The sequence below is a fragment of the Tachysurus fulvidraco genome, chromosome 4 (genome assembly GCF_022655615.1).
Source record: "Tachysurus fulvidraco isolate hzauxx_2018 chromosome 4, HZAU_PFXX_2.0, whole genome shotgun sequence".
NCBI lineage: Eukaryota > Metazoa > Chordata > Actinopteri > Siluriformes > Bagridae > Tachysurus > Tachysurus fulvidraco.
In genome coordinates this window covers 15,100,624-15,117,368 of record NC_062521.1, presented here as the reverse complement: position 1 = coordinate 15,117,368, position 16,745 = coordinate 15,100,624, and the positions used below count along the sequence as shown (strand labels likewise).

Here is a 16,745-nt window from a genome sequence, read left to right as displayed (position 1 = left end):
TTGTTCACAGAATGAAAGCTGTCATATAAACTGCTTCTGTTTACCATGCCATCCTTTAGCATACAGCTGTCTGTTTGTCTGTCTGTCTGAGCTGCTTCTGTTTACCACACCATCCTTTAGGATACGTCTGTCCCTTTCTCTCTGTCCATCTCTTTCTGTCCCTCTCTCTCTGTCTCTCTCTCTGTCTATCTCTCTCTGTCTGTCTCTCTCTGTCTGTCTGAGCGGCTTCTGCTTACCACACCATCCTTAAGGATACGTCTGTCCCTCTCTCTGTCCATCTTTTTCTGTCCCTCTCTCTCTGTCTCTCTCTCTCTGTCTGTCTCTCTCCATCTGTCTCTCTCCATCTGTCTCTCTCCATCTGTCTCTCTCTGTCTGTCTGAGCTGCTTCTGTTTACCACACCATCCTTAAGGATAGGTCTGTCCCTCTCTCTCTGTCCCTCTCCCTCTCTCAACCTGTCTCTCTAGTACTTTTGGGGAACTTCTGTTGTCCAGAATTAAAAATGTCTGCTAACCCATTAACAGATCTGCATAAATTTAACATTCAAAGCACAATCTAACAATTAGAAAGACATTGAAGGATTGTCCTTTCTCTTTATATCCATGAAAGCCATTACTTCCATCTGTCTCTCTTTTCATTCTTGAATTCTATTATGCCTCATTCACCTTAGATTTCTTCCATTTCTTTGCTCAGATTTCAGGTTTGGATGCTCAGTCAGAACGAGTCAAACTCAAAGCTTAAGCTGCAGTTGCAGGGATAGATTTTGGCCTACATTACTTAAAGATCACAGACTCTCAGTGGACAGAGAGATTAAGAAAGGAACAGTTTGTGCACACCACATTCACTACTCTGGTATGAGGTTTTCAGTGAAGTAGCTAGTAGTCAGTGAATATACAGCCGGTCTCGATGCAGCCTGCAATAAATTCAACCATACTCATGTGAACAATGTGCAATCTGAGAATGGATAAGCTAGAAGAGAGATGACAGGCCAATGAAATAAGAGCCAGATACTGCATCACTAAATATAGTGCTTTGGATACTGGAGCTGCTATGTAAATAAAACTCGCTGAGCTAAACTGCCACTCAGAGACGCTCCGTCTGCTACACGGATTCTTACACTTCGGGTTTGTTCTCATTAGCTAAACCTGTTAATCTACTGATTGCATACTTTGTAGTCCAGAAAAGCACTAAGTGCAGACTGTAAATAATGCATGGGAATGATTCTTTAATGATCAGTCCTTAAATTACTTTCTCTCAGGCTTAGAGTCTTGAGAGAGGTGGACTACATTACTGCTTTAAAAGCAGCCTGTGAAAAATGCACAAGCTTAGCGCTTAGCTATTCTTTACAAGACTACCAGAGGTAAATATTATTTGACTGCTGATTATCAAATTTAGTATTACATTTCGAATAGCCAGCACAATGGATATTAAAGAAAACACAAGAACTTTGCTTCAGCCTGAAACATGAGGGGACAACTACTACCTTAATAACGTATTAATGTAAATAAGTCAAAAATTCCACATTGTCCAGGTAAACCATCATGGGAAAACGAAGAGTACACGTCCAAATGTGGGAAGACTGGCATCTGTTATAAACAAGCCTCCTCACTTTAGACTGCTTAGTGATGGCCTTATAACCCTTCACACACTGATGAGGAGCAGCATTTGCTTCTCTGAGGTCATGGATGATGTTCTTTCTTGGCATGATGTAGGTATAAGGACATGAAACTGCCCAAAGTTCTAATTTTATAGAGGTCAATTTTAACACCTCTCTGATTGTGACATGATTGTGGAAGTAAAAATGGTGTGCTGATGTTTTTTCCCTTTATATGCAGGGGGATGGGTGACTACATCCTGAAATGTGTTGTGTTTTCATTCTAATCTGTGTGCATTTCTTTACTGACAACTAGGGTTCCAAAATTCCGGGAATTTTCAAGGCTGGAAACTTTCCATGGGAATTATCGGGAATATATGGAAATAAAGTGGGAATTTTAAGAAAATGCAGAGTTGCCTATAACAAAGAACTTGTGCTTAATGTGCTTAAATTGCAGCATAATTTTTTTTTAAACAACAAGATTTAATGCAATTTAATGCATTCCTCGGCCACTTGCACACAGCACACTGCTAACTGGAGAGTTATTGAGGCCAAACCCCCTGCATGTACTTGCATTTTTCCATAACATGCACAGTGACACTTTAGTTTAGGGCCATTTAACTAGTTGAATGAATATTAATAGGATATTGGCTATTTATTAGTACTTATTAAGCACATATTAATGCCTTATTCTGCATTACCTTATTCTACATTCTAAATTGTACCCAATACCTAAACTTAATAACTACCTTACTAATTAGAATAGATTACAGCAATCATAGGGAAATATGTTTATTACAAGCATAATAATGTTTATTATACATTTGTGTTACTCAATGAAAGAATCAATTAAAGTTCTACTTACAATTAAATCAGTCAAGACGTCATTTTTAAAATTTGTATTACCTTGCATGCATGTCTGCTTATGACCAAACAAAATGTTTATTTATGTTTGTATATGATATAGTTTATAAACATTTCCCTATATTTCCAAATAATTCCCATACATTCCTGTAAATTCCCATAAATTCCCATAAAATTTCCAATTTTGAATATTTCCAAAATTCCCCAGATTAAGTTCCCGTGGAAAGTTTCTGGAAATTTACCGGAAACTTTCCGCCCCTTTGCAACCCTACTGACAACCGGTAAAATAATCAAAAGGAAAGTGTACTTTGTTTTTCCCATAACTCTATATTAAAGTGCCAGTTCTAATATTAGTTATTTGTCATTAAATATTGTTTAATAACAACTACCTTACAGGGACTTACCCAGGGAAAGGCATTTAATGTTGTCTAATAATACAAGTGTCATTGCTTCTTAGGAGTCAGATGTAATGCTGAATAAAAGTTTTCTGAAAGGTGGCTATCGGTGAGGTGGCGACTGTTTCTATCAAGTTGAGTCAAGAAGCTTTTACTGTCATTTCAACCGTATATAGTTAAGTACATAGTAGTACATAGAGAAATAAGTAAGCGTTTCTCCAGAACCATGGTGCTACAGTACATAGAACAAAGATAGAACTAATGGACATAAGTAAATCCTTAGCTCTGTCTTTGTTCTATGTAGATGTAATAATGCAAGAGGACCAGTAAGGATACTGGAATTCGGAGTTCTGATGGTGCTAGGGCACCCCAATCATTCAGGATTCGTTTAAATACAAATGCAGCTACAAGACATTAACCATTTTTGTCACAAATGTTCCACAACATGAAATGTTCCTAGAAACAAACAAAGAAACAAATGCTAACAATTACAAATTTGTGGAATTGTTAGCGAGTTGTTGGCTTTTTATCAGCGATGGGTTGATGCGTTGTGTCAGGACCGTATCACACCGCATGGATGTTGATTACTTTGCTTTACCTTGTGGTGATTCATTTCTTCTGTCTATGATTATGTCAGCTAGATTAGATTTGTGTAGTGACTCTCCCTGTAACCTAGGTAAGCATGAAAGTGGGAGAAAGTGTAAAACATATGTCTAGAGTGAACACACAAGGTAAATAGTCTGATTTAACAATAAAAGCTGACTCTGTGTTTGATTTACTGCTATTTATTGGCTAATTTGTTGGCCAACATAAATCACTTTATTAGAAATACATGTACTGTCAATCTGATCAACTGACCATACAGTACGTCAGCAGAGGAATGCATAAAAGCAAACATTTAAATGAAGAAAAAGGGTGACTCTGATCGTGGCCGATAGGAGTATTTCAGAAACCGCTGGTGTAGAATTCACACAAAATGATTCATGATCGTCTGCGATATGCTGCTGCCACACGATTGGCTGATTAGATGCTGCATAAATGCACACATGTAGCTAATAAAGTGGTCACGATGTGGACGTTAGTGTTCTACAGTGTTTTAAAGTTAGTGATTTTTAATTTCAATCACAATAAGCAATGTTACATTGTTTTGTTACATAATAATATATGGTTATTACATTATTGTGATAAGTTACCTTATGATAAATTACATAGAAGTCACATATACATTACAGGAGAGTAAAATTCTCTCTTCACATATATCAACTTTGGAGGTTGGGGTCATAGCAGAAAGTGTTAAGGGCCTTGATCAAGCTTGGCAGTGCGGGTGCTTGAACCCCAATCCACTGATCAAGAACCCAGAGCCTTATACGCATTATGTGCTACGTCAAGTTAGAATATCACAGAATTGGTTGAGATTTATTGTTTTATTTTTTTTTATCTATTATCCAATTCAGACTATAACAGTCTATATTTCTATATTTACATAGTCTATCTGCCGCATAGTTTATTATTTTTTTATGTTTGTGTTTATGTGTGTGTGTGATTCATTTTTACTTAATTTTACGTTTTTACATTTTTATTATTATTATTTTTGTACTTATCAAGCATTCACTGTTGACAGCAAAGAAAGAATTTCATTGTACTGGAAATTTTGTATCCTGCTCTGCATACTGGACTGGATTACTGGATCTCCCTCCATACAGCAGGTTGATGGTGCTATGGTATAAGGGTTATCAGTTTTTGGGAAAGCAAAAATATGCCATGATTTAAGCATGTGTTAATTAGCATCTTTTTAATTACTATTCAATTAATCTTAGAGGAACCTGAGAGTGTTATGTCAGGTGTGTGTATTTTGTGTGTGTGTGTGTGTGAGAGAGAGAGAGAGAGAGAGAGAGATAGAGAGAGAGAGAGAGAGAGAGAGAGAGAGAGAGAGAGAGAGAGAGAGAGAGAGAGAGAGAGAGAGCATGCTAAACAGCCGAGGGAGAAAAAGCAGTGTGAAAAACATCACTGAGTGAGTGTGGTGTGTGTATGTGTATGTTATACGAAGTCTCACCTCATAGTGCGCAACACGCTGTGACTCAGAGATGAGCTGAGCATTGCAGATGTTACAGTAGCTCTCTGTGAAGAGTCCTCCATCGCCAACTCCTGCAGATTTCATCTGAGAACACACCGCGGCACATGGTTAGGACTTATAGAGGACACCGCACTGTATCTTGTCAAGTTCAGATGCAATTCTATTTATCAACAACTTGATCTAAATGGGATAATCACTACACAGGTGTTTGCTAAGCCTGGGCTAAAACTAGTCTTTGCATAATAATTTGACAACGCTTAACTATGGAACGTGTCATTTGATATACCAGGACAAAGGAAAAAAATAGCTAGAGCAGTTCTCAAGGGCAACATTTTTCAGTGTGTCAGAGATATCTAGGTTTTGGTGATGCGTTTTCACAGCTACAGCATTTCACTACTGTTTCCTTATCATAATTAAAGGCATTACATTTCACATTTTTAGTTTAGCAATAAGTTGCGAGTTTGGGATGTCATGGAACTTTTCAGAGTTGAAAATCCGAAGGTAATGGACCACATGTGCCACATGGAGAGACAACAAATGGGTTTTGCCTAAGGGTAAAGAAATCATACTTTGGTTCAGTGTCTCAAATGTTTTCCAAATGACATTGTTTCAAACACAATCAAGACTTTTTTACTCTTTGCAAGTCTGTTCAATGCACATGTGCAACCTCAATAATTAACGAACCATAATAAATATATGTGTGGCGGTGTAATCTGCTGCAACAAACCGTCTACTGTCACAAGTGGCAAAAACCGTTAGATGAAACTAGCCAGACGAGCCCGGCTGATGTAGAGCTGCAAGTGACACGGTTTCAGTTTGAGTCCCATTTTACACTCCAAGTGTACAATTAGCCCTCTGTTACTGAATGTCCTCAACATGACAGATGAGAACATGCAGGACCTACTAATTAGCTCAACAGCAGGCTACAGGATGGGACAGTGATAGCATTGCTATCTAATTGATCTCGTGTGAAACTATTAGAGAACAGCACTGTCAGCCTGCTCTGGTACACCATTAATGTACTTCCCCCTCCTTGGTATCTCACCATATCAGAATGATCATTAGTGCACTCTGTTGCACTTATGTTAAAATAATATTAATTAGAATCCTATGTTATACCAAAATATCCTTTTAGTTACCATCCTGGGGCACAATGGGTTAGTGGTTAGCACATTCGCCTCACACCTCCAGGGTCTGGGTTCGATTCCCGCCTCTGCCTTGTGTGTGTGGAGTTTGCATGTTCTCCCCGTGCCTCGGGGGTTTCCTCCGGGTACTCCGGTTTCCTCCCCCGGTCCAAAGATTGATTGGCATCTCTAGAAAATTGTCCGTAGTGTGTGATTGTGTGAGTGAATGAGAGTGTGTGTGTGCCCTGCAATGGGTTGGCACTCCATCCAGGGTGTATCCTGCCTTGATGCCCGATGACGCCTGAGATACTGTAGGCACAGGCTCCCCGTGACCCGAGGTAGTTCGGATAAGCGGTGGAAAGTGAGTGAGAGAGTTACCATCCTCATGTCATCTCGACTTACAAGAACCCCGAATTTTACGTTATCATTTTTGTAGTAATCAGAATGTTTACTTTATGCGACGTGATAATTACACAGAGAAAATAAAATGTATACACCATATATATATCAGTATTGACTTGTCCCTAAAGCTCTGAATTTGACACAATAGATAGAATATAGTCTGAAACCTCAAAAGCAACAGAAATGCTGTTCAAATACATACAGTATGAACATTTAATTTGATGACTTTATCGATGATGATAACATGATTAACAGTTTTGTTTTTTGTTGTTTACGCTCTGCATTCGCTGAAAGACCCATCAGTAGTCATACTTCCAGCATGATTATCACAGATGCTTTGAAAAACGTCATTAAATCTGGTATGTTCAATTTAGAGCTTCTGAATAATTACAAAAGGTCAATTTAAAGTCTCATAAAACCTTGGACCGGAAAATATGTTCAAGACGGCATTGGTGCAAACCAATGGAATATTGTTGAAAAAAAAGGTTCTTGGTTCAACTAAATATTAATAACTGCATTGAAATATGTTGTTTAAAATTATAACTTTAAACAACCCTTTTCCATGCGCGAGACTTAGTGCATAGTTTCTGAACAAATATAATCAAACCCCATCTATACTTGAGTACTTTATAGGGAAATGTACAAATAATTAAGTCAGTTTGGAGAAAAAAAATAATCATTTAAATCCTTGTGAATCTAAGAAAAGTTAAAGCTTTCAGACTTGAAGCATCATGATTCCTGAGTATGTTGAACTTCTACGCATCAGACAGTGTGTTTACAGTTGTTTATACATTAAATTTTAGTAACATTTACATCTTATTCATACAGCTGAGCAATCCAGGGCTAAGAGCCTTGCTAGTTAGAACATTTTATAATAGCACTGTTGAGTAAATTCATGCTTTAACTCTACATCTATGTTTCTGTATACAAGGAACTTCAGTGTACCATAAACAGGTCACCTATTGAGGTCACTGTAACACTGTCACTCCTTTACATCTGTATTGAGGTCAGATGTAAAGGAGTAAAAAATTGGAATGCTTATTGCTACCAAATAGATCTAACAATGGTGAGATCTCGGTGTTCTTATTAGGTTGGGTTAGTGGTGTGCAAGAGTAATGTCTGAGTGGTTAGTAGAATAACAATGGAACATATTGGCAAGGCCTCTCTCTCTCTGTCTCTCTCCCTCTCTCTCTCTCTCTCTCTCTCTCTCTCTCTCTCTCTCTCTCTCTCTTCCTCTCTCTCCCTCTCTCTCCATCTCTCCCCCTCTCTCTCTCAGCAGTTCAAGGTTGGGGGAAGGTGCTCTATCACTGCTGAGTGATAAGATAGACCTCAAGGTCACCCTCGGAAATGTAATATTTTCTTCTTTATGTTGGCTTCAGCAATGCTATAGACCACTAATCTCTCAGCAGCTAGCAACATGCTTTCTGTGTCTTGTCAATCAAAATATCATGTTTATATTATATATTATTAGTCTTTCAATAAATATATAATAATAATAATAATAATAATAATAATAATAATAATAATATATTAAATGTAATTATTATACCTGTCTGTCTGTCTGTCTGTCTGTCTGTCTGTCTGTCTGTCTGTCTATCTATCTATCTATCTATCTATCTATCTATATATATATATATATATATATATATATATATATATATATATATATATATATATATATATAATGTCTTTCAATTAATTCTGCTGATATCCTTGAATACTGTAGCTATCCCAGTGATACTGAAAATGAACATTATACTGCAAAAAAAGATACTTCAAAGATGCACAGACTTAATTTTAGTTTGGTTCCTTGGTGATCTATTGGCTAGAGGCATCCATCGACACTGGAATCCCTAGGACCCAATAAAAGGGCAAAAAGAGCATATTTTCAATAAGGTTTACTTGCACCGAGTACACATGCACCAAATGACATCACACATGAAAATCTGAATACACTGCAGGAGCCAACAGGTGAAAGAGAAAGTGAGTGAGGAGGTCAACAAAGAAATCTGTGAGTGAGAGTCAAATAAATTGCTGAGCATCTAAAGTAATTATTTGTTCTCTAGCTAGGTGGAATATAAGTTTATTAAGGTATTTGTATCATATAAAGGATTCCTGATAGCCGGATAGTGACTAATGAGGTGAGCTTGTGCGGCTCTTTGTATTGTTCCATTTTAAACACTATTTCATTGGGCAAAAACAAATCTCCTGGGGTGTCTGATCACCTCGCTGTGTATATGTATTGCTCTCTGGTTTTGGCAGCATTACATTTATGAGACCCCCTTAGCCAGAGCACCTTACATTTATCTCATGTATGCTGCTGAGCAGTTTCTCAGGAACTTAAAGGCTCAAGGCTTGCTCAGGAGCCCCAGAGTGGCAGCCTGGTGGTCCAGGGATTTGAACTCACAACCTTGACAGTTGTGTTCAGTAGTTTGTTGGACAACTAACGAATAGCCCAACACCTTATCCACCGAGATACCACTTCCCTGTTGGCACACAAACATTCTCTGACATGTTTATAATGAAGTCTGACAAACAAAATACACAGATTATACGTGCAATCATATACCGGAGACTGCAGCATATTCGGCAAGAATTCATGTGTGAACTGCTCAAGTATTCTCCAAAAGGTTTTAAAGAGCAGGAGAAACTAGTAAGAAGTTTTGAAGGACTGAGATGGATGGAAAAAAAAAAGAACAAAAGTCACACATGTCTAATTTGGACAGTATTTGTAGCTGTATAAGACACTACACCTGAGCCAGCCACAGGAGTACGTGATCATTTTGTAGAATTGTAATCAGACCACAGGTTACGTATTTGGCAGTCTCTTATCTTCATCTGTGATGTGACATCATTCCTCCTTCTGCCATCTGTCTCTATCAGCTCCTGTCTGCTGGGTGTGACTGTAGAGACCTTGTCTACGCCAGCTCACTGTTATGCTATTCTTACTGACGCACAAATCCAGTCAGACTGTTTTCATGTGCAGTGAACAGCAACACCAACAACATATTCTTCCTCTCCTGTCTTCTATGTCTCCATGCTGCCTTTTCTGTCTTCTGATTTTGGAGTGCCCTTTCGCTCCATCAGACTGGAGAATAAAGAATTGCTTTGTCATAAGAAGATATATCGTACAAGATCACAGCTCTGTGATGGCTACTCACACTGTGATGGTAGTGAGAGAGGAAAACTAGGAGAGTCAGAGTGACACTTTCTGACGATGATGTCTGACCTAAAAAAGGAAAAAGAAAAAAAAGAAAGAAAAAAAAAGGAGAAGCACTTACTGAGGCTTAATCACAGAAAGATTTTTCAGAAAGAAATCTTTTCAAAGCAGTAGGATTCACTAGCAGAAGTGGAGCTGCAATTAAAATGACTGGTGTTCAGATCATCGTTCATTACACCCTTCTATACCCTACAATACAATGCCTGAAGGTTTATAAAGTCACCGCTCAGCAGCAGTCCAACTGTACAGAAGATTAAGCTTCGTTTTTATCCGTTTGACCTCCACAGTAACTGATCTGGTCAAATCTGGGAAGCACCCGCCGCCATAAAACTTTCACTGGACCTTGGATCGATGACCGTAATCTGTTGAGATTGCGTCGGTGTAAATCTGGCTGGACAGAGTCGGAATCTAAATATAACGCGCTGTTCCGATATGCAAAGAGATATTATTGTGCGGTATAATGCGGTGTGTGAAATGTGAGCTGCAGCTCAGGCTATTAAAGCGCTTGCTAAAGATTACTATAGACAGCCGTTACGATATGCATTCCATGATAACAGTATCGTGTAATCTAATAATCAGCAATTAAATGCTTGGGTGCTCTGAACACCGATAGCATGATCAGGGCAGATTATTTTTGAAAGCTAAACATCTCTTAATGTGCTCAGGGAGTCTGCCTGGACACATGTAGAGAAGCCATGTATGCAAACGGAATTCGTTTTGGCAAGACAGAGAGTCAGATGCTGCTGGCACCGGCTTCGAGCATCGTGCTTCTTCAATGCGCCATGGCCCGAAAAAGTTGATGAGTGCTGTTTTTGTCTGGGCTGCTTGTGTGAAGGGGCATTAAAAATACATCTGCAAGAAAGTGAACTGAGCATCCATGCTGCCTTCATCCCTTCTTTTTCTCTTTGTGGAAAAGAGCGGCTTTGGAAAACTCTTCTCTACTAACACCACATTAGCAATTCTGTGCTGCAAGTGCTTTGAGTTCGCGTCCTAAAGTGCACCGTGCGTCTCGTCTGTAACTCGTGCTGTTCAAGGGGAGTTTTCTGAAGATGACTTCAGGTCAAATATTTTATAAATGATGAATGGAGCAGGCCACTATAGACACAGATGCATTGATGTCAACCTGAGGCATATAATATCGATTTCTTAGCTAAAACTCAGCATTTTATCACATCCGTTTTGTTACCACAGGTTTTCTGGTAGTACTGATGCAGTTAAGGATGTTACTGACTTTGGGTGTTTGGAGACCTGTAGCAATGGCTAAAGGGAATAGTAATTACATTTTCTTGTACTCGTTAATAATCAGGCAAATAAACCACGAAAACGATAAAAATAAAAAAACAACTCATTTGAAATTGACAATACAGCCGGTAAAATGTGCTGACTGTTTTGGTCAATGGTAAAGAAGCTAAGGTCAACTCAGAAAACTTTGAGCTAGTCATTGTCCTCCTCTTCCCTTTAAGGTGTCTGACAGAACAGATTAAACTTCTGCATCCTGTTTTATTAGTAAAAACCCCAAACTGGAAAATACACAAATATATTTGATTTATGTACTGTATTAAAAGTATTAACACCCCTGTCTGCAGTCTGAGGACTTACATTTCCTGCCATAATGCAAAGTATTGATTTTTGTCTTGATGTTTGTCTGTGAAATGTCACTGGGCTCTGATTAATATTTGTATTGAATCTCTTAGATGACTCACTTTATTACTTAGAAACGACAAAATGTCACACACCCATGGTGTCATGAACAAAGAAATATGTCACATACCGAGTGCAAGATTCATTTCAAGATGTTGCATGTGACGGATGCAGAAAGCACATTTTCAAAAGCATAACACTTCGGAATAAATCAAAGCGGGGTGAAATATTGAACGTCATCTCACAAACACAACTTTCAAAGAAAACCCCATCTCCAATTGGCGGTTCCAATTATGGTGCATGACATTTTCTCTGGAATCCTACAAACACTACAGACTGCAGTCTATTTGTCTACAATGGTATTTCATGTCTAAAGTACTCATGAAACCCATCAGTACTCTAACGCATTTATAATTAATCTAACACGACTTTTATAAGCGCCTCTGTAATGAGATGTGCAAGAGAGGTGGCCATCATATCAGAGGCTAATGGGCCTTAAGTTAAGAGCCTCTGAGAATCTTCGTTCTATTTGCAATAAATCTGAAATAAACCGGCCATTTCATATCAGAAAAAAAAGATAAAAATCTTTCAATTGACCAAATGTCTCGATCGCTCTAGAATACAAATAAGAGCTTTACTATTAAACTTTGTAAACCTTTTAAAGAGCCGATCGTTTTTAAGTCTGCGTTATTATTTTGCACCGAATAAAACATATTTGAAGCCATTTACTGCTAATCGAAATCCTGCCGGATTGTTCGTCTTTTACAATGCTGTTTGTGTCCTTAGCGTTTACAAGCTCTGCTTTGTCCTTGCACTTTTTGAATTCATCATGTGCTCCCAGCATGCCATGCAAAGTCCTCGGTGAGTCTGGCATTCGCTTTGAGTAAAAGAACTATGATGATGACAAGGTACCAAAGGCCAGCAACATGTCAACACGATTGCAATCAGGCCATGAAAACCGCTCAGGCTGCAGGTCCCCTTAGCGACAAAGTGACCCAATAAGAGGATGAAGATACCACTGCATATCTCACAACTCAGTCACCTTACTGATGAATATTTGCAGCTTGCTGATCAAATATGCTATCAGAACACATTTCCTAGACTGCAGTTATTAGATTTGGTCGTCGAAGCTATAGCGGATAATCTGGTTATGTAAAAATTCAGCTATTTAAAAAAAAATCTGGCAATTGTTTTTGCAAATAAACCTAAAAAAGCAAATAATCTTAGATGTGAGATAGATTTTAGTTCTCAAATCCGTTGTTAAACTAAAACGAATCTTAACATTCTTGTTTTATGTTTTTATCTCCAGAACTCAATTGTACTGCACATACACACACACACACACACACACACACACACACACACACACACACACACACACACACACACACACACACACACACACATACACAAAATGAACTGTAAAAACTGTGCTGAAATGCACTAAAGCAACACACACTTGAACACTCATTCAACATACACCATGTTGTCACAACCAGGGAAGGAAGGAGACGGACCTGTACACAGGATAGCTTCAAATGAATGGGGTTTAATAAATGATAAAGACAAAGACAGTAAATGATGATAACTAAAGCAATACAGATGACGACAATTAACAATGACTGACAATGACTAGGGAAACTAAATGTAACTAAGGATTAACGTAACTAATGATTCCGCGCTGCCATCGGCAACGTGGCTCACATTTATACAAAAGACAATGAGACACAACTAGGAACAGGTGTGGAGACAGGGAGGAGCAGACGAAGGCGGGGCAGACACGTGACAACAACAACAGTAGCACATGGCCAGAAAGTCCGGGCTGATCCCTGACACATGTCTACAGCACCACATCACCCATATTAAAGTGTTTACATGTTGTTTTTTGCACATGGTGTCTTGCACATTCCCTCAATCGCTGTTTTGCACACCACATTTCAATACCTCATTAAACTGCTGCTATCATGTAACTGTATATATGTTTACTAGAACCCTGTTTGTTCAGATTCCTATATTTTTGCCTGTGTTCAGAGTACTGTATAATATACAGAATGCACGCTGCTCTGTGTTATTTTGTGTATTTGTAGTGTTTTGCATTGTTTTTCTTTTGTCCCACACTGTTTGCACTAGATTACGCACGATGCACTTTAAGTCCTTAGCTCTGTGTTGTTTTATGTGGTTCTTTGTTGTTCTGTGTAGCACCATGGTCCTAGAGAAACATTGTCACATTTCATTATGTACTGCATCAGTATACTGATCATATACTGTATATATGGTTGAAATTACAATAAAAGCTTCTTTACTTTACTTGGCTTGACTTCTTATTCTATAGACTAGTACAATTCCCTTGATTTTGGGATCAGACAGAAAACCTAGTCACGTCTGCAACTGGTCCAGAGTGCAGCTACTAGAGTTCTACAGGAACTGAAAAAGAAAAAGCATATTTCCTCTCTCACTGGCAACCAGTTAAATCCAGTTTGAACACTTTTTTTTCTCCGATGCATCTGAATCTATTTGAATTTCTCTATCATCCCAATGTCTGTTTCGTCTTTGTTACTTTGTTGTTGCTCTCTCCTTTTGAGCTTATTTACACTGTTGGTTTCTTAATTGTATTAATAATCTTTGACATTACTGTGCGTGAAGCTGGTTGACATTTTCTGCCCTTTTAAACATGCTGTAAAAAAAAAATGCATTGACTTGAGTCCTACTAGAGGATCGCAGAATAAAAATATTGAAATGAAATATTCAAATTCAAATGAATAAAGAAAAATGTCCATTAAAACAGCAAATGCTGTGTCGGTGATGTGGAACTTTTTCTCTAATTGCTTAATGGAATTGGTTCTATACTATGGTTTCTGAAAACCCAAACACATTAAATAAACATGTGCATGTATATGTATAAGGAGTCACGCTGGTGCTGTATGTGTCTAGGGAATGAATAAATGAACAATAATAAATTACTGCATAGCTGGGATTTGAGATCTGTCTCATCATTTACTACTGTACTTGATATTTGAGAAATTTATACTTATAAGTTTGGGCAGTCATTTCCTGTATGGTCACGATGAAATGCATTATAAGGAGCAATCTGGTTTGTTTTTGTTTTGTTTTTCCAATGAGTTAGAAGAGATGCAATGTTAAAACAACTTCTTCGTCACCCGAGCGTTGAGTGATACCTTCACGCGTTCCTCTTCAAGCTACTGTATATCTAAAGCCTACGTTTTTTCTCACTAGCTCTTTGAGTAGCCGATCGTATGCTCGAGAATTGATTCCGTCCCAAACAAAGTGGTACTGATCACTGACGTTCTGCAATGATTTTGGAATGCAAGCTTTCGCATTCAAGATGATTAAATCACAGCTGCTGATTTCATTCAAAGCTCAGGTTACTGTCTGTGTGGACTTTTCCGTTTTCTTCCCCTGTCCGTGTGGTCCGATTTCCTCCCACCACCCAAAAACAAGCTGATGGTGAAATGCTTACTCTAAACTGCCCAGAGGTGCCATGCATGGTTTATTCTCACCCTGTGATCTTGGAATACTCCAGATCCATTAAATATGCGTATGTATATGTCTGTGTGAATCCCAGGAGATCAGCAGATTACGAAATACTCAAACCAGCCTATCTGGCACCGACAGCCATGCCACGATCAATGTCACAAATATCCCACATCCTTATTCTGATGCTTGAACATTCTGAACATTTACTGAACCTCTTGATCTGTACGTTTGTATGCATTCTGCTGCTGCTTCATGATTGATTAATTGAATAACTGCTAAATGATCCTAATAAAATGGACAGTGAGGGGATATGCCTGTAATAGAATCTTCCATATTTTTAGCCTTGCTGAATAAATAATAATAATAAATCTCAGAATGAGATGCGGTTATGCATTTCAGTTACCGATTCGTTTTCTGCTGTGTGTGGAGCTACCTGGTAATGACCTTGTTTTGCACAGACTGTCAATCATGTTTTATTCCTTTATGTCTCAAACGCATGACTTCAGATAGCTTCTGTTTCTGAAAAGACTGAAAGAATAATTGGAAAAGAAAAAGCAAGCAAAGTACTCCGCTCTCACTGCACATTCTATCCAGTTTGTTGGTGCACATGAAAGGCTAGAGACCTCACAGATAGTTCAGTCCCAGCTCCTTGGGGGACATGGAAATGGCAGTAGAAATCACACATGACACATCTGACAGACACATCGCACTATGAAAAATGCAAACGATTGCAAAAAATTGAAATCTTGTGACATCTCTACGCTTTCTGACATGTGCTGGTATTCCTGGTTTTGTGAAGTTCAAATTATCTAACAGTCCTCAGTATCTTAGATACTTTCAGTACAACTATAATCTGTTATTCTTCATACAAAACATTCAAATATGTGTGAGGCTTTCTCCTGCATATACATTTTTTTTTTTAAGATTTTTTGTTGTTTCTTGGAGACCTGAATTGAAAGCAGTATACGTCTGACAAAGAACGAGAAGTCTGCTACGCAGGAAATATCTCATCTGCAGCAATAAAAATGCCTGATATTTCCTTGAATGCTTAAATCCAGATGAGGGAATGATAACATGGCATCCTTCTGACAGGATGGACCAAAGAAAAGCGAATTAAAGACAAAATCCTGCTTTGTTATTGAACATTTGCACATTACACATTGTATTTGAATTTTTAAACTGAACAATCACACACACACACACACACACACACACACACACACACACACACACACACACACACACACAAACACACACACACACACACACATACACACACACCCCCACACCACCACCCCCATACACACCACACCCCCCTCCACACACACACATGACAATCAATATACAATATCTAATGTGTCTCTCCTTCTCTTAATAGACTTAAAGCTCTGCTGAATCTGATGTGTTGCTAAACAAACATAGCATGCTATTTCTCAACAAAGGATAAAACAAATGAAATTGGTGAATACCTTGCTTATTAACGAACATATGCAGTGTATGTACTCATCGGTAACACTATGATAACACAAATAGCCACTTTTTGCAACCATATTGTTCAGAAAAGCATCTCAGAATGCACAACATGCCAAATCTGGAGGAGGATGGGCTACCATCGGCTACAGCAGGAGACTGCGTTGTGTTCCAGTCCTTTTAGCCAAGAACAGACCAGGCTTGGAGGCTACACTGAGCATAGACTGACCAAAACTACAAACTGACCAATATTCCACAAACACAAATTATATGTGTGTTTGTGTGCATAACGAATAATAAATAAGTAATAAATGTCTTTTCAGAAAATGGCAATAGTTTAAAACCTACAAGTAAACTAGGAGTGTTACCATATTCAATTCTAAACACTGATTAATAATCTTTAGTCAAATATGTCACTATTTGGGATTCTAACTACATATATGACCACATAAAAGATCTCACCAGTAT

General features: G+C 38.3%; 1 protein-coding gene across 3 annotated transcripts in view; it reads right to left on the bottom strand.

Annotated features, from left to right (window-relative positions):
* Positions 1–16,745, bottom strand: part of zgc:171482 (zinc finger protein) — a 68,425-nt gene that overhangs the window by 49,303 nt on the left and 2,377 nt on the right. For all 3 annotated transcript variants that reach the window (XM_027141827.2, XM_047813039.1, XM_027141826.2), the window contains exon 2: positions 4,905–5,009. In XM_027141827.2, the coding sequence (XP_026997628.1) occupies positions 4,905–5,009 (105 nt within the window). The remainder of the gene's footprint in view (positions 1–4,904; positions 5,010–16,745) is intronic.